The sequence below is a fragment of the Pristiophorus japonicus genome, chromosome 16 (genome assembly GCF_044704955.1).
Source record: "Pristiophorus japonicus isolate sPriJap1 chromosome 16, sPriJap1.hap1, whole genome shotgun sequence".
Lineage (NCBI taxonomy): Eukaryota > Metazoa > Chordata > Chondrichthyes > Pristiophoridae > Pristiophorus > Pristiophorus japonicus.
The window spans coordinates 13,505,084-13,524,078 of NC_091992.1; the positions used below are offsets into that span (position 1 = coordinate 13,505,084).

Here is an 18,995-nt window from a genome sequence, read left to right on the forward strand (position 1 = left end):
GCTGCCTCGACCTGTGTGAGACCGCCACCGCAGGTCGGGGCTAGAAATAGAGCTGGAGTGCCGGGCCCTGGTACATCGTGGCGGAGGTGCGGCGAATGAGGGTACGGGGCCCAGAAGAGCCGAAGGCCCAGGGGCAGCACGGACCTGCCCACGCTGCGATAGGTCTGTGCAGCAGAGCAGATCTCCAGTCGTCCCGGTTAATCCTTGCCACTGGATAAAGGCCTAGCTCTGTCAAGCCTGTGTGATGGCTGATGTGCAACGGTCACCACACGTTTAAAAAAACATCCACGCACAGGCATCTTCCACCCCCTCAACTGGAGTTCAGGACTGGAACATCGGGTCCTTCATTGAAACATCTGTGAACTCTCGTGGAAGCAAGTCATCCTCGTTCGAGGGACCGCTTATGATGATGACATATGCTTTGGGCACGTGATGCATAGTACATTTTTTTGCTTTATTTAGAGATTACATTTACAGTGTTGGAGCAAAGCAATGTCCTGTATAAATGGAAGAAAACTAAAAGGGGAGAGGGATCTAGTTGCGAGAACTTGAAGAGTTTAGTCTTGGCTTTGGCTTCATTTTACATTTAGGTATATGTTTCATGTAAATAATTACTTCGTGCCAGCAGGTGTCCCATGGAATTGCTCAAATAAGTTGCTACATACAGACTTGTATAAAGACAGGAGTATTACAGCATGTAATGCACTATATAGTATGTTGCTGCCAACGTGCAATTGTGTGTAGCTGACATGTCCCTTTGATGCCATAGGTCTAATTACTGTAAGTAGGCAAAATCGGAGGTCAGCTAGGTTAATTGCTGGTGATATTTCTTTGTAGGTTGGCAGCTGCTTGTAAATCCTGGTTCATTTCAAAAAACAGATGACTGGCTTCTTTTTTAAAAAAGAAAAACTACAACACAGAAATAATGATGTTTCTATAATCAGCAGCTTTCACAATACAAAGCAAATTGTAATTGTGTAAAATCCTCCAATAACTGCTCCAGTGGCAGATGGTGCTGTAACCCACTTTTTTTCGGCCAGGACTAGTGTCTGCTCTCTCAGTTACCCAGCCTCTTTTATTCTGAAGTTTGTGCAGCAAAGTTTAAACATCTGCATCTGTAGGCTGCAAGAGCAAATGTGTTATCCTGAGAGTAGATCAGAACAGAGAGGAAGAGAAGGATGCTGTCACGCTTCTCCAAGATGGCACTGACCAGTTTGAGAAGTGGCAGGAGTAGATGAAAGCCAGGTCAGCAATTCAAAAATTACACTCATTTAAATGCGTGTTTTTTTTAAAATGACTGGCTGGCGAAAAAAAGGGGCCACAACCCTAAACAGAGGTAAAAGGCAAAATCCATAGTATAGGATAGCAACAAGATTTGAGAGAGTAGAAGAAATGAGGAGGCAACACTAAGCTTGGATTTCAAAAGCCTGAAGACTATAAGGCAAAAATGCTGGAGGCGGTAATAAGTTCATATTTTGAGACTCTGGGAAAGAATGAATTAAGTGAGAGTTCAACCCATCATCATCATCGGCAGTCCCTCGGAATCGATAAGTTCTTTGGTGGCTGAACAGTCCAATAACAGAGCCACAGACTCTGTCACAGGTGGTACAGATAGTTGTTGAGGGAATGGGTGGGTGGGACTGGTTTTCTGCGCTTGATTTCTGCACGCTCGCGGCGTTGAGACTGGAGGTGCTCAGCACGCTCTCGGATGCACTTCCTCCACTTAGGGCGGTCTTGAGCCAGGGACAGTGGGGATGTTGCACTTTATCAGGGAGGCTTTGAGGGTATCCTTGTAGCGTTTCTGCTGCCCACCTTTGACTCGTTTGCCATGAAGGAGCTCCGAGTTGATCACTTGCTTTGGGAGTTTCGTGTCTTGCATGCGGACTATGTGGCCTGCCCAGTGGAGCTGATCGAGTGTGGTCAGTGCTTCAATGCTGGAGATGTTAGCCTGAATGAGGATGCTGATGTTGGTGCGCCTGTCCTCCCAGGGGATTTGTAGGATCTTGCAGAGACATCGTTGGTGATATTTCTCCAGCAACTTGAGATGTCTACTGTACATGGTCCATGTCTCTGACCATACAGGAGGGCAGGTATTACTACAGCCCTGTAGACCATGAACTTGGTGGCAGACGCTGACGACGCCTGCGTCTGCACGCATACAGAGGCTGCACTACAGGACATAGTCAACTTATTTACTGAGGCGTACGAAAGCATGGGCCTTACGCTAAACATCCGTAAGACAAAGGTCCTCCACCAGCCTGACTTACCGCACAGCCCCGCCCCCCAGTCATCAAGATCCACGGCATGGCCCTGGACACCGTGGACCACTTCCCATATCTCGGGAGTCTCCTATCAACAAGAGCATGCATCGACAACGAGATCCAACACTGCCTCCAGTGCGCCAGTGCAGCCTTCGGTCGCCTGAGGAAGAGTGTTTGAAGACCAGGCCCTCAACACTGCCACCAAGCTCAGTGGAATTCAACCACACGGAGCTCAAAACGTGATTTATCACTGTGATGCTTTTCGATTTCAACAGTGAGGCTGCGAGGAGGTTATGTAGGACAACAACTTGCAACTTACATTGAAATAATTTGTCACAATATGTTTCCTCACCTTAATTGGTTTGATATTTTTATGAAATCTATTTTTAACATTGGGAAGTGTGTACTCACTGACAACTGTTACAGTGACTAATGGAAGTATTTCAACATGCACTCGTGCAAGCATCTCTCTTAAAATCTCCTAAGTGAAAAGGATGGGCTGCTCACTGACAACATTGATACTTTTATACTTTCCTGTATTGGAGGATCCTGGATTATAAAAGATAAAAGATCTGAAAATGATTGAGATGAAGTTCAGGAAGGGATGCAAGATGCAGCTGAACACTGTTAAAAGTACTCTGATACTGAACTGAGCCTCCTCTCCTACTTCATAACTGGTGATACACAATCTTTTCTTGCATGTACAAAAAACATTCTACCCATGTTCCTGGGTTGGGAGGAAGAGATACAAAGTAGAGCCTTGCTACATTGCTTTTAGAGTTACATTTCATAGAGTCATAGAAATTTACAATTTATATAAGCGCCATTAATGTAATAAAACATCCCAAGGCGCTTCACAGGAGTGTTATCAAAAAAGAATTGGTGCCAAGCCATATAAAATGTTAGGGTAGATGACCAAAAGCTTGGTTGAATAGGTTTTAAAGGAGAGTCTTAAAGGCGGAAAGAGAGGTAGAGACGTGGAGACATTCAGGGAGGAATTCGAGAGCTCAGAAGCTAGGCAGCTGAGGATACGACCTCCGATGGTGAAGCATTTAAAATCAGAATGTTCAAAAGTCCACGATAGATGGTCTAGGGGGATTATAGGGCTGGAGGAAATTACAGAGATAAGAAGGGGCGAGGCCATGGAGGGATTTGAAAACAAGGATGAGAATTTTAAAATCATGGCATTGCTTAACCGGGAGCCAGTGTAGGTCAGCGAGCACAGGGGTGACGGGTGAGTGGGACTTGGTGCGAGTTAGCACACGGGTAGCAGAGTTTTGTATGACCTCAAGTTTAGGAAAGGTAGAACTAGGGAGGCTGGCCAGGAATAGCCAAGTCTAGAGGTGATAGCGCCATGGATGAGTGTTTTAGCAGCAGATAAGGTGAGGTAAGGGGAGACACGCGAAAGGCAGAAGGGCCCACAACGGACAGTTTGTGATGCGCGAGCCAGCTTGAAGTACGAGATGTCAGAGTCCAATGCTGCCTGCCAAACTTACTCAACACTAACTGCTTAATTGAGCTCTTTGCCTAAGGGGCTATGGCAAAGAGATGTGGCCTGTGCTACCGACTCCCCGATCAAATGATGAGGAACAAGTCAGAGAAAGCTCTCTCTCTCTCTCTCAATGCAACCATTTCCCTGCTACGTCATAAATCTGGTCCACAACTTGGTGCTGAATGTCACATGATAGTTCCTGTTTATTCCATGTTAAATAATATTTTCTGGAAAGGCAATCTTTTAATTTGTGCACATGTGCTGGTATTTGTCTATAGATTACTCATATATGCATGCATTCTTCATTTTCAACCGCTGCATCAGTTACCTCAGCCTGATGCAATGTTAACAGACTGTAAAAATGCAAACAAAAACCAAAGTTTTAAAAAGGAGGCTGCTCAGAATAACTTACAAAAGGTGTACAGGGCACTTTATCGATTTGTGTGTAATCAGGTATGCACTGGGCAGCCACAAAGCCCATTTAAGCACCTCAGGCACCCAAGATAAGCTGGCAATTCTTGGGTAGTGAGTGTTCCCCATCCCAAAAACTAAACACAGCTCTTCTGTGCAGTTAGTCATCAAAACAATACTTCCAATATGTGACAAACTGCAGCCAGAGGCCTGGGACAGATTAAACTACTCAACTATACCTCATACTTGAACCACCACCCAATCCTTTCCATCTCCATAAACACGCGCTCCAAAAACCCGGGGATTGGAAGGGAATTCCAACATCTTTTTCCGACCTTGAATTATTTATCTTGGGACTTTCAGCAACAGTGCAATGTTATGCTGAGTCACTGTGATGCATTGCCCCTTCAGGTCAGTGTCACGGGAAAAAAAACATGCGCACTTTGAAGAAGTGAATGGCTTTTATTTACTTAGCCGTTTGAGTCAGCTGCAGCACCCACACATTAATGTCTCACGACATTTGGCAGTCTGATCTGGTGCAGGATAAATTTCCATTTTAATATTTATTTTGGAACTGTGCAAGAATTTTTTTTTTTTAAATACAAATTCCAACCAGTGCTTTGGCAGCCAATAGTTTTGGTGCTATTCAGCTAAGCTAAGGAACATCAAAACGAATACTCAAATGGAATGAGCAACCCTCAGGATAGCAAATACTCTTGATCAAATGCTCCACATAAATAAGCTAACTCTGTACAGCAAGGAAGACTTGGATTTATGTAGCGCTTTTCACAACTTCAGGACATCCCAAAACATTTCACAGCCGATGGATGACTTTTTGAAGTGTAGCCACTGTTCTTTTGTACACATACACAACAGCTAACTTGCAAACAGCACGGGTCCATTAAACAACAATGAGATGAATGACTGGTTAATGACTTTGCTGGTGTTGCTCGAGTGCTGAAGTGAAGACTGGCCCGTATACTGGTAGAACTGCTTGATTGGAAAAAAATGTAATGTGATCTTTTATGTACACTTGGATAGCACCTCAGTTTAACAGCTCATCCAAACAACAACATCTCAAACAGACAATGCGGCGCTCCCTCAGTACTGTACTGAAGTATCAGCCTAGATTATGTGCCCAAGTCCTGAAGTGGGACTTGAACTCACAACCTTTCAATTTTGGAGCCGAGAGTGCTATCAACTCAGCCAAGCTGACATTATAATCAACAAGCCAGAAATATTCAATTTTTACTTGTTTTTTCTGGCTAACACAGTTGTCAGTTTGCCAATTGAAAATCATAAACCCACTACAGAGCCAGAGTGTTCTCCTGGACTAGTTTCAAGATGGGTCGGTGGGGAATTTCCCAGAATTTTTCCCCAAAAATCGGCCTGGGTTTTTTGTCTCTCCCAAGAGATCACATGGCTTCAGGTGGAGTGGATTGTATATAAATGTATACACAAGGTATCGTAATTGTGTGGGACAGGCTCGATGGACCTGTCGGTCATGGTTCATACAGCCTTTTTTTTTTCCTCACTCCGACGACCTCCTGTTTCTCCCGAGAGGAATGACTGGTGTTGTCACAAGCTGCCACCGGCGCAGCTAGCTTTCACTATCCCAGTAAGGAGTAGGAACCCTATTTGATTTTTCTCCTCCTTTGCTCAGCGGTACTGAAGCCTGTCATAATGTCCTTACGGCCACACCGGCTGAACTGCATTGACCAGGGATGATTATAATTCAGCCAATCTGTGCAAAGTCTACCAGATTTAATTCAGATTTTGTTTTAAATCCATCATCCATATTTCATTGTTTACAGGAACATAAGTAAAATGATTGAACATGGAATTACAATTTTGCAAAACAGAAACAGGATGTCAATCTGCTATATTGCCTGAATTTAATGCACTAGAAAAAGTCAGCACAGTCTACTGTTTGTCCATAATCGAAAATGATCTAAAATGAAAAACCTTATACAGGTTGAACCTCTCTGGTCCAGAACTCTCTAGTCCGGAAACATCAGTGATTCGGCTTTAGTTTGCGGAACTGCCGCTTTGCGTGGGTGGCGTCCCGGTTTCCCGCCCTTCTGCAAAGTTTGTTTACTTCCGGCCGGCAGTCCTGGCTCTGTGTTCTGTGCTATTATTTAGCTCTAATTTACCCCTAAATAAAGAGAGCAGTGAACAGCAGTCTACAGGTACCAGTAAGCCTAGCCTAGGTATATGCTTATGTAGGGTGTATCAGTACAGTCATATACTGACTTCCTGTGGTTCAGAAAATTCTGTTTCAGCACTGGTCAGGTCCTGAGGGTGCCGGACCACAAAAGGTCCAACCTGTAATCGGAGAGAAGAATAATGTGTATCCCCCCTCACCCACCCACCGTTAGGTCCATCTTTGTGCTCATGGAGGTCTGTCAATTTGGATCTCTCCTCTGCTTGTGAGCCACTGAAATTGTGAGTTATGGGACAGTCTGCAATCCTTTTAAAGTGGGGAGGAGTCCCCCTGAAATGGTCAGGCTCAAGAAGCATGAAAACACTCCAATAGTCAATAATTTTTATAAGGTAGGGCATCCTGTGGCTTTAAAAAGTATGCAGTTCCTTGAATGGGGATAGTTAGAAAGGGTACATAATGCACCCCATCTACAAAATCAATGGAGCAGAATTTCACAGCAACAGACTTATTACATAAAATGTGCGCGCTCAGGCTGCCTCCAGCCAGCATTTCAAAATCAGTGACGGAAGGTGGCTGTGAAACATTAAATGTAAAGGTATCTGTTGTTAGTAAATGATTATGGAACAATTCAGCAGAATACACGCACCCTTGCATTACAATGGCCCCAAACCTGGTGGAAGCTAAGTTCCACCCAAAGGACCGCTGAGATCCTGACGGTACTATGGGCGGTACTTTCATGAAAAAGTCCTGGAAAGACCACACGGCGGCAAAAAAAGGGCTTGCGCCATGAACCTGGGCAGCAGCGGGCGGGAGATCCCAATCTCGGCGGCAAATGCAATCCTCGGCAAAGTACCGCTGGGGATCAAGTCAGGCCCAGGGAGGGGGGAAAACAGATAAAAATAAAGATTTCCAAAACACTGGAAAACCTTCAGGGGACCCCTTCCACCTGAATCGCTGGGAAAAAAAAAGGAAGTTTATTAACTTTTTTTTTTTTTGCAGGTCTTATTACCGTTGAGGTTAGACCTGCCTCCACGTGGAGGTCCTTTTCCCTGCTGCAGCGGACTCCCGCCTGGACCTAACTGGCAGGCGGGAGGATACCTAAGCGCGTTGCGTGCCAGCGGGCGGTCCCCCAGTGGTCTTCCTTCCCCACCGGCAGGAGGCCTCCACCAAACTCACTCGGAGGGGAGCCCGCCCAGAAGATTTGGCAACAGCGGGCGGTAAGTGCACCAAGTTCGATCCCAATATATTCAGACTACCAACAGATTTTTTTTTTATTTTTTAAAATCACTCACTTGCTTGTCAATGTTACAAGGCAGTGAAACCTGAATGTGAATTGCATTATGTAGGGACACTAATGCTTATTAGTGGACAGTGGCAAAACCATGGCTCAGAAACAGCTGATGTCCATAAAGGCTCTAATCTCTCAGTTGAAAGTTCGTACAACATGGCCTCACCTGACATCCGAAAGAGATTACAATCCAGGAACTCACCATCATCCATTTCTCCAATTCAAGTTTGCTTCCTACATAACTCCTCTTTAATATATTTGCAGTGACTGAGTTCCTACTGATCTTAGACATTCCATGTTAAATAAATGTACATCTGTTTAGTCACTGCTTGCTAGCGACTGCATCTTTGGTACCAGACAAAATCCGGTTCGTCCTTGTTATTTCGCTGGCTTGTACGGCAGGGTCTTTGCTACTTTGATTTCTTTGGATTTCTATACTGCAAAACATAAAAGAAAAGATTAAACGATGGATTTGAGCCAAGGCAAACAAACATCTTCCCCCATTGCATGCAGAATTCCCAGAACAAGGCGCCACACAATTCACCACCCCGACCCGCCAATTGCTCTTTCTGTATTGTTCCTCATGTCTCTAGGCACAACAGGCAATTCACTCTCATCTGATCTCATGTCGGTGACGTATCTGACAGCAGACTGAAGATCAGGAAACCTGTGGAGAAACTCGCTCAACACAAATCTGTAAGCCTTTTGACAAAAGGTACACGTGAAACATCAGTCCAGATTTTGCTGCCTTTTCTCTTTACAAATCCTGACTGACCTGTGGATTTAGAGTATTTTCTGATTTTATTTCTCTATCTCATGTGGAACGCTGAAAGCAACAATAAGCATTCATTTGTAGCTCATGGAACACACAGCTAACCTGTTGGTGGTAAATAGATTATGGAAGCAACATTTATTAACAGTCAAAGTTAATTATCCTTTCTGAAACAAAGTCTACAGCTGCTTTCTATATAAGAGAGCTCCCACACATGAAATGCAGCTGTAAAGTATCTGAGTTAGTTTGGCTTCTGTCAGCTCCCATATAACATACAGGTTTTTAAAACCCAGGCCTGGCATCACCTAACCATTCATTTCCAAATTTATCTCGCCTTCTTTCTTACTCTGAGATCTTGGTGAGTGCCTGCACTATATGCCTTAGTTATTCACCTAGGTTGCTCAAAGAAAAAATACAAAATGAATATGCTTAACTACTATGGGCCTGAAATTCATCGACATACCACCCACTACTGCCCAAAATGCAATTTTGGTGAAAAACTACCTACATACCACCCGGCGGAAAATTCATCAGTGACATATTGCCGGACGGTATGCACACCGCCCACCCATGCAAATCGCCGACATACCGCCCAAAAGTGCAAAATTCATGACATACCGCTGGAAATACATACAATCCTGGATGAGGTGCTTTTAAGTGGACAGTATGGACACAGAGCTGACAGATTTGTTTGATATTACACAGATCTTTATAGTTCTCCACAGTTTGATGTATTTTTAAATGGATTGTAGTATTTTCTAGAGTTAAGCAATAATATAAATGGCCTTATTTACTCCTTTATTAATAAACTATAATAACAATAATGTTTAGTCTCTCTCAGCCACCCGTTTCTCTCACATCCGTCACTCTCTCTCTCACCTCCCACCACCCCACCCCCACCACCGCTGCAGTCTGTGTGGTGAAGGTACTCCCATAGTGCTGTTAGGGAGGGAGTTCCAGGATTTTGACAGTGACGATGAAGGAACATCGATATATTTCCAGGTCAGGATGATGTGTGACTTGGAGGGGAACTTGGAAGTGGTCCCATGCACCTGTCACCCTTGTCCCTATAGCATGTCTTTGATGGAGTATTGGCACGTGTTCCTGATGGCACACTATCAATACAAGAGCACCATAACATGTCATCTGGAACCCCAATGGCAAAAGAAGTTAAGCACACTTACTTTAGACAGGACCCAGTCAGCATCTTCAATTGCCCTTTTGATAATCTGTTGAATTCGCTCTGGATTATCTTCATCTGCATGAACCTTAAAATTCTGTAAGATGTAAAACTGGTGAATTTATTCTTCATTAAGGTCATTCACTGATACATTTAAAAAAAAAAATGTAGCTAAGTAACCAACACAACATAATTCTGATACTACTGACACTAACCCATCCTTTCTTGAATAAAAAGAGAAAATGCTGGAAATCTCAGCAGATCAGGCAGCATCTGTGGAGAGAAAACAGAGTTAATGTTTCGGGTCGATGACCCTTCAGAACTGGAGAGTGTTCAGAAAGAACAGATTCTTAACAAGCACTGAAAGGGGGAGGGGAAGAAAGAACAAAAGGGAAGATCTGTGACAGAATGGAAGACAGGAGAGATGAGAGAGACAAAAGGGATGATGGCCCAAATTCAAATGATAATGCCAGGAGTTAGAAAAACATTCGTCAAGATAAGGTGTGAATGGCAGGATAATGACCTTTCTTGAATTGACTATCCTGGACATTATCCACCTCCTGAGCTGTAAAGGTTTTCAATAATTTTCAAAAAGTTACCGTGTGTTTCTGTGCTAGACAAAACCTATCTTCTGTAACTTGTTAATGCTTGAAAAAAAAAAAATCAAGGGAATTATCAAGATTAATGAATGTTTCTAAATGTACATTAATTAAAAGAATGCAATTCTTATCATATAACATGAAGCTTGACTTACCAGTTAAGGCTGAATTCTGATTCAACCCCCACCCCCAGGTTTAAATGAGAGAGAGAGAGCGAGCGAGCCAAAAGGTTACATGTAATTTCTCACTCCCCGTTTTCTGAAGCCAACAGCTCATGATAGGGTACAGTTCCATGGGCACTAGCCCTCCTGGAGCTTGCCAAAGTAGTCAGTCATTCTTCTTATATCAACCTAAGCAATGAGTGGCAGCTGGCTATTCAATCATGGGAGGGAGCAGAGGTGATTCTAATCCCTATTCTCATGCATTTTCTTGGGGAGGAAGCAGAGTAACTTAAGCAACAGACACCCTGGCTGATTTTCCCCTCATCTGCTTAGGAGCGTTGAGAAATTACTTATTTTCAGGTGTTTACTTTGCTTCTGACTTTACACAAGGAAGCAAGCTTGGTGCTTTCCCAATTATCTCTATCTAAAGATCAATGGCCAATCCATTTCTATATGGGGTGACTGGTTTCCTCCTCTCAAACAATGAATTCGATAGCCTATCTGGGACGTGTGTTAAAAGAGGAAAATGCAAATTTGAAGGTTGGTCAAAACTAGGATTTCTACTCACAACCTCTAGGTTGGGAGGCTATGAGCATTAGCAAAATTGTAAAACAGCCTCACCCAAATATAATTTTGTTTTGAATCTAAATATTCCTAGCAGGCTTAAACTGTTAATTTTAAGTCAAATACCAAATTATCTTGTTGCACAACAAATATCCAACATGCCGTGATAATGTCACTGCTATAATTAGAACGACTACTCATGCCATTGCCTATGCCATCACCTGTGTTTCACAGCCCACCTTGGATGCTGTATGAATACAGTGAAGCTTGTTTACGTGAATAGCTCCATTTACCAACAAATTTGTTCAGTTATCCCATCTATTCACTTAATTCTGAGGTGTCCAAATGCAGTCCATGTACAGGTTGTAAACCCCAGACAATCTGGTCGACCAAGGTTAAGCAGTTCAGTTACACTTATTTTCTGTTTTGCCCTGTTCGAATTTCAGGGTCTTGGGGGTTTGAGAAGGGGTTTCTTAGCAGCGTTACCCCATTGGTGATTAACAACAACTTGTATTTATATAGCACCTTTAACGTAGTGAAAGGTCCCAAGGTGCTTCACAGGAGTATTATGCGATAAAAATGGTCCTAAATCAGAACATCAAGTACCCACAGCTTGAGATATACATAAATTAATGGGAATATTGATTTAAACTTTGTATGTTGGCAGTGAGGCTCCATAATGAGAACAAGACACTCCTGACAAGTGTTTTCCAATTTACCCATTATTATAACAATGTTCTCCTGGTGCTCTCAACCTGCTGCTGCTTCTTGCCCGATTTTCTCAATCTGCTGAAGCTTTTCAGCGAACAACTGGCTCCATCCCTCATCCCGTCCGAATCTGCTGCTGCCTCCAGTCCGAGATGCTCTCTGAACCATGCGCTCGTGCAGCATCTGCGTGAGCAGTTGAAACTAAATGTGAACAGGAGTGTGACTCAGCACACTGTTCCGGTTTAATCTCAGCTATTCAGTCTGTCGTGATGTTCCCACTGGTGGGGGCCAATAGGACATACTGCAAGTGCAAGTGTAGGAGATGCAACACCTGTCCTTTTTACCTCCTCCCTTCCCACTATTCACTTCCAAGTGAAACAGCGATTTACTTGTACTTCTTTCAATTTACTATACTGTATTCGCTGCTCACGATGTGGTCTCCTCTACATTGGGGAGGCCAAGCGTAGATTGGGTGACCACTTTGCTGAACACCTCCGTTCAGTCCGTAAGTGAGACCCCGAGCTTCCGGTCGCCTGTCACTTTAATACTCCCACTCCCACTCTGATATCTCCGTCCTAGGACTCTTCCACTGTTCCAATAAAGCTCAACACTAGCTCAAGGAACAGCACTTTGTCTTTCGTTTAGGCACTTTATAGCCTTCTGGACTCAACATCGAGTTCAACAATCCATCACAGACCCAATCCATGTCAGGACCGGGGTCAAACAGGGCTGCGTCATAGCCTCAACCCTCTTCTCAATCTTTCTTGCCGCCATGCTCCACCTCACAGTCAACAAGCTCCCTGCTGGAGTGGAACTAAACTACAGAACCTGTGGGAACCTGTTCAACCTGCACCGTCTCCAGGCCAGATCCAAGACCACCCCAACCTCTGTCGTCGAGCTCCAGTACACAGACGACACCTGCGTCTGCGCACATAGAGGCTGAACTCCAGGACATAGTCTACGTATTTACTGAGGCGTACGAAAGCATGGGCTTTCCACTAAACACCCGTAAGACAAAGGTCCTCCACCAGCCTGTCCTCACGGCACAGCACTGCCCCCCAGTCACCAAGATCAAAGGCGCAGCCATGGACCACTTCCCATATCTCGGGAGCCTTCTATTAACAAGAGCAGGCATCAACAACGAGATCCAACACCGTCTCCACTGCGCCAGTGCAGCCTTCGGCCGCCTGAGGAAAAGTGTTTGAAGACCAGGCCCTCAAAACTGCCACCAAGCTCGTGGTTTACAGGGTTGTAATAATACCTGCCCTCCTGTATGGCTCAGGGACATGGACCATGTACAGTAGACACCTCAAGTTGCTGGAGAAATATCACCAACGATGTCTCCGCAAGATCCTACAAATCCCCTGGGAGGACAGGCTCACCAACATCAGCATCCTCATTCAGGCTAACATCCTCAGCATTGAAGCACTGACCACACTCGATCAGCTCCGCTGAGCATGCCACATAGTCCGCATGCCAGACACGACACTCCCATACCACTGCTCTACTCTGAGCTCCTTCATGGCAAACGAGCCAAAGGTGGGCAGTGGAAACGCTACAAGGACACCCTCAAAGCCTCCCTGATAGAGTGCAACGTCCCCACCGACACCTGGGATTTCCTGGCCCAAGATCGCCCCAAGTTCAGGAAGTGCATCCGAGTCTCAACGTCGAGAACATGCAGAAATCAAGCACAGGCAGCGGAAAGTGCGTGCAGCAAACCAGTCCCACTTGTGACAGAGTCTGTAGCTCTCGTATTGGACTGTTCAGCCACCAAAGAACTCACTTCAGGAGTTGAAGCAAGTCTTCCTCGATTCAGCGGGACTGCCTATGATGAACAATGTCAGAGCATAACCTCTGGTCATCCTTGGCTCCCTTTCCACACATCCCCATCGTGTTTTTTTTTCTTTTTTTTCCCCTCTGTCTATAATGGCAGCTGGTTATTACCATGCCATTCACACCCTATCCAGATTAACCTTTTCCAACCTCTATCATTACCATTTCAATTCAACCCATCATCTGTTTTGTCTCTCTAATCTCTCCTGCCTTCCACCCTATCACAGACCCTCCCTTTTGTTCTTTCTTCCCCTCCCCCTTTCAGTGGTTAAGAATGTGCTCTTTTCGAATATTCGGCAATTCTGACGAAGGGTCGTCGACCGGAAACGTTAACTCTGTTTTTCTCTCCACAGTTGCTGCCTGACCCGCTGAGATTTCCAGCATTGTTTTTTTTCCAAGATTCCAGCATCCGCAAGAATTGTCCATTGACGCCATTCATTTCTTTCCTTCCTCAGAAAGGCACGTCCTGGTTGAGATTAGAAGTTTACGTGTGTAGTGTGTTTATGAACTAATGCGTGCATAACTAGGCTACCAACATTACAAACTTTACCTAGCTGGTGTTATATTTTCCCCATGGTCAGCAGGGAACAATAGATTGAGTCAGAGGCTATTTTGAATTATTGTCCCTATTATAATCTGTGGAGTAACTCTGGGAATCATAGGACTCCCACCTGTCAATGACACTGGAGAAGCGCAGAGACATAGCGGACCTCCTGGAGGCAAGAGATTTGACATTTCCAACAAGTCATATTTTTATTATACAGTTTTGAATTAAAAAAAAAGTGTTGTAAGCTTTCATTCCCTGGGTATTCAAAGATAGAATAATTAGATAGTATAACCCAGTGATGAGAGGTAGGAGCAAAAAGTTGGTGGAAGAGGTACATGGTCCTGATGGCATGTATCCTCGATGTGGAGGGAAGTCAGAGGGGAAATTGCAGAGCCACTGACCACAATCTTTCCAACATCCCTAAATATGGAAGGTGTGTCAGAAGACTGGAAGGTTACCAATAAAACTCTCTGTTGAAGAGGGAGAAATGGATAAACCAGGTAAATATAGTTCAATCCACCTAACAACAGTCTTGGGTAAGCTTCTAGTGGCCATTAATACTCGCTTCAAAAAACATAGGTTAATTAATGACAGTTGGCAGAGTTCTTTAAGGGATGCATTGATAAAGGAAATAGCGAATGTTATGTAATAAAAAGATTCTGACAAAAGGTCAGCGACCTGAAACGTTAACTCTGTTTCTCTCTCCACAGATGTTGCCTGACCTGCTGCATATTTCCAGCATTTTCTGTTTTTATTTTAGATTTCCAATATCTGCAGTATTTTGCTTTTGAATGTTATGTATATAGATCTTCAAAAGGTAATGATAATAAAGGTAATGATAATGGAGGCTTGTTGATAAAATGAAGTTGATCACTATTAAAAGGGAATGTGACAGCATGGATAGGAAGTTGGGTAAAGTAGTTATTAGCATATTTTATTTTGGACTGGAGGCATGTAAACAATGATATCTCCCTTGGGATCAGTGTTAATACATTGCTTAAGAAAGGCATGAAAGAGAGGAACCAGAAAATGAGCACTTGGAGAAATTAGAGCTGATTAGCTAGAGCCAACATGGATTTGTAATGGGTAGGTCATGTCTAATGAACCCAATTGAAATTTTCAAGTAACTAAAAGTAGTAAACATTAATGCATATTGATGTAGTTTACATGGACTTCCAGAAGGCATTTGATAAGGTATCACGTAAGAGACTGTTAGCTAAAATTTAAGCTCATGGAATTATTGACCTGGTTAGGTGGCAGAAGACAAGGGAGTAGGGATTATAGGTATGTACTCGAATTGGAAGTCCCTCAATGGTGGAGCTGCAACTATTCACGTTATTTATGAATGACTTGGTTAATTCAATAGAGAGCCAAAGCTGAATTTTCAAACATTACAAACCTGCCTTATTGCATGCTTGTAATGCCGCTGTATGTTTTCTGTGGGAAGTTGCTTGCAGCATCGAAAGAGGTACCGATATAACTGGAGAGGCGTGAATACCAGTTCTGCACCTGGCAATGGAGGCATTTTACGCATAGGTCACTTCCTTGATCATCAATGCTCCAAGCTGAAATACACAATTTGACGTGCGGGTTAACTTACTAGATCCACTTGCCGATACCTATTTACACGATATCTACAGCACACTCAGGTCATCAATTTTCCATAATGTGGATCTTGTACAAGTCTATTTTTATATATTTTCTTAAAGAAGTTGGTCATTAGGTTCAGGAGCTTTTGCTAAATGACTCAGTTCCTGCAACACCCAGCTCAAAAATTCTGCGTCTAAGTAGTTTTGCAATGTCTGTATTTCCCTCATCGCTTTGATATTCAGCATAAATTGCACAATTATTTGAATAGTCTCTCGTAATTGAATGTCTTTTCTTCTTAGACGGTCCCTCGAATCCATGCCACAAAGGGGTGTGTTCAATGAATTCACAGGTGTTTCAATGAAGGACCTGATATTCCAGGTCCCAAACTGCATATTGAAGGATGGAAGATGCCAGTGCTTGGATTTTTATAACGTGTGGTGGCCGTTGCACACCAGCCACCACACGGGCTTGACAGAGCTTGGTCTTGGTCCAATGGCAAGGGTTAACCAAGACGACTGGAGACCAGCTCTGCTGCATGGACCTAGTGCGCATATATATCAGAGTGTGGGCTGGCCCGTGCTGCCCCTGGGCCCACGCCTCTCCTGGGCCCCGATCACATCGCTCTGCAATCTCTCGCCACTCCTACGCCAATCCTGCTGTACCTGCTCACGCTCCAATCACCTGGGTTATGGTGACGTCCAATCCAGTCGCCCTCTTCACAGCCGTCGCCCTCCCGGACCGGCTCGCGCTGTAGTCTGTAATGGCCCCGACCGGCCACTGATGGTCCTTCGCAGGTCAGGTCCGCCATGCTGTCCAGGGGCCACCACATGCCACTCCTGTTATGGCCCCGACCGGCCGCTAATGGTCCCTCGCAGGTTGGGGCCGTCACGCTGCTCCCAGGTCACCGCTTCTTTTATGACCTGGGAGCAGCGTAGTGGCCCCGACCTGTGTGGGAACACAAGTGGCAGGTAATTGAATGTAGTGATGCACTGAAATCCCATATCAAATGATCATCATGTACCATTTTGTAACACAAGAACATAAGAACTTGGAGCAGGAGTAGGTCATTGGGCCCCTGGAGCCTGCTCTGATCTTGGGCTCAGCTCCACTTCCCTGCCTGCTCCCCATACCTCTTCACTCCCTTATCACTCACAAATTTGTCTATCTTCACCTTAAATATGTTCAATGACTGCACCTCCACAGCTCTTTGGGGCCGAGAATTCCACAGATTTACCACTCTCAAAGAAATTCCTCCTTATCTCAGTTCTAAATGGCCGACCCCTTATTCTTAAATTATGTCCCCTAGTTCTGGATTCCCCCACGAGTGGAAACATCCTCTCTGCATCTACCTTATCGAGCCCGCTCAGGTTGGAAGGAGCAAGCACTGGTTACATACATAATTGTTTTCTGTTCTACCAGCCCCTTTTAACTTTTCAGAAAATAGGGAAATGACAAACAATACCAGAAATGTATTAAACCCAGAAATTGAATTTTAGAATTTCAATTAAACAAAATTCTGCCAAATTTTAAATTTGATGTAATAATTGAAATTGGAAACATTATACTAATTGGGAACATTCAAACAAAATTACAGTTGCAAAGAAATAGACCAAGCTGAGGTGGTAACAGAAAATGTTGGAAATATACAGTTGGTCAATCAGCATCTATAAATAGAAAAGCCAAGTTAACATTTCAGGATAGTGAGGGTATAGGCCCAAAACATTAACCAAACTTTTCTTTAGAGCTACTGATAGAGCTCTTTAGACCTATTCTGCATGTGAAGCATTTTCTGTTATATTTCAGATTTCTAACAAATGCTGTTTTTTTTCTTTGAGGCAATATTGCAACCTGAAGGAGGCAGGAGTTAAGTTTGTTACAATATATACACTCGTGCCCAAGTCTGAAGGTTGTGGGTTCAACTCCCACTCCAGAGACTGGAGCACAAAAATCTAGACTGATACTCCAGTGCAGTGCAGAGGGAGTGCTGTCCTATCTTTCAGATGAGATGTTAAACCAAGGCTCCGTCTGCTCCCTCAAGTGGATGTAAAAGATCCCATGACAAATAATTTTCAGCAAATAATAAAATGTACTCATTAAGAGAAGCACCTTAGGAAGGACTCAGACTAATAACGCATATGATGGCGATTGTCCAATGCCTCTGTGGAGAAGCTGGGAGCCCGAGTCCCAAACAAGGAGGGGCTTCATTATCACTCAAATTGAATCAACAACAACTTGTTTTTATATAGCACCTTTAACATAGTAAAACATCGCAAGGCACTTCACAGGAGTAATATGAGATGAATCATTTGACACAGCCACACAAGCAGAAATTGGGGCAGATAACCAAAAGCTCAAAGGAGGGTCGCAAAGGAGTTGAGAGGTAGAGAGACTTAGGCAGTGAGTTTAAGAGCTTAGGGCCCAGGCAACAGAAGGCACAACTGCCAATGGTTGAGCGATTATAATCAGGGATGATCAAGGGCAGAATTTGAAGAGCACAGACATCTCAGAGTTGTGGGGCTGGAGGAGATTAGAGAGAGATAGGGAGGGGTGAGGCCATGGTGAGATTTGAAAACAATGATGAGAATTTTGAAGTCGAGGCGTTACTTAACCAGAATCCTACACCAAGAACCAAACTCCCGGTGACCAGCCCTCGGGTTCCTCTTCATAAAAAGGGAGCCAGGTCAGAACCTTTCAACACAAAAGCAAAAAGCTGGAATCTGGAATAAAAACAGAAAATGCTGACAATCTCAGCAATTCAGGCAGCGTGTGTAGAGAGGACGCAGAGTTAACGCTTCGGGTCGATGACCCTTCGTCAGAACCTTTCAACCCGCGAAAGCACCGAGGCCTCGGTAACCAGGGGGCGACCGGGACCGGCCTCGGTAACCAGGGGGCGACCGGGACCGGCCTCGGTAACCAGGGGGCGACCGGGACCGGCCTCGGTAACCAGGGGGCGACCGGGACCGGCCTCGGTAACCAGGGGGCGACCGGGACCGGCCTCGGTAACCAGGGGGCGACCGGGACAGGCCTCGGTAACCAGGGGGCCTGCTCAGGCCTTCCGCGCTGACCTACAGCCCCGGGATCTCCTACCTCCAGGCCCGGGTGACCTGCCGCGGCGAGGAGACGGAAATGGCACCTGATCCTCCGCGTGCCGTGGATTTAAAGGGGCCGCGCGCACGCAGCCTGGAACCTGCTGCACCTCTCGCTAATTCTGCCTTTCCTCAATGAACCACTAGGGGGCACTGAGCCTGAGTGGTTGCCCCAGTGCCAGCAAACAAAAAACAAACTAAAATGCTCCCTTTTATAGAGGGGCACAACTGATAAGGAACTAAGTCATAAAGCATCATTTAATGTTATACAAATACTGCAGATGTTGAAACGTTATTAATTCTCTCCACAGATACTACCAGATCTGGTGAGTGTTTCCA

General features: G+C 44.6%; 1 protein-coding gene across 2 annotated transcripts; it reads right to left on the reverse strand.

Annotated features, from left to right (window-relative positions):
* Positions 1-5,913: 5,913 nt before the first annotated feature.
* Positions 5,914-18,781, reverse strand: lyrm9 (LYR motif containing 9). Of its 2 annotated transcripts, none has more exons than XM_070857012.1 (4): positions 18,658-18,781; positions 15,380-15,545; positions 9,573-9,665; positions 5,914-8,053 (listed from the first exon to the last, which is right to left on the reverse strand). In XM_070857012.1, the coding sequence occupies exons 2-4, from the start codon at positions 15,512-15,514 to the stop codon at positions 8,027-8,029; spliced, it is 255 nt and encodes an 84-aa protein (XP_070713113.1). In that variant the 5' UTR covers positions 15,515-15,545; positions 18,658-18,781; the 3' UTR covers positions 5,914-8,026. The 2 variants fall into 2 exon arrangements, with proteins under 2 accessions (XP_070713113.1, XP_070713114.1); XM_070857013.1 differs by lacking the exon at positions 18,658-18,781 and adding an exon at positions 16,252-16,521.
* Positions 18,782-18,995: the final 214 nt, after the last annotated feature.

Bases quoted from the DNA above. Each gene is read 5' to 3' on its own strand.
- lyrm9 (XM_070857012.1), bottom strand. From the start codon at position 15,514: ATGCGTAAAATGCCTCCATTGCCAGGTGCAGAACTGGTATTCACGCCT. The intron at 9,666-15,379 runs GTTTGTAATGTT...TACATCTTACAG, and splicing joins ACAAGCATGCAATAAGGCAG to AATTTTAAGGTTCATGCAGA. The intron at 8,054-9,572 runs GTAAGTGTGCTT...TATGTTTTGCAG, and splicing joins CTGACTGGGTCCTGTCTAAA to TATAGAAATCCAAAGAAATC.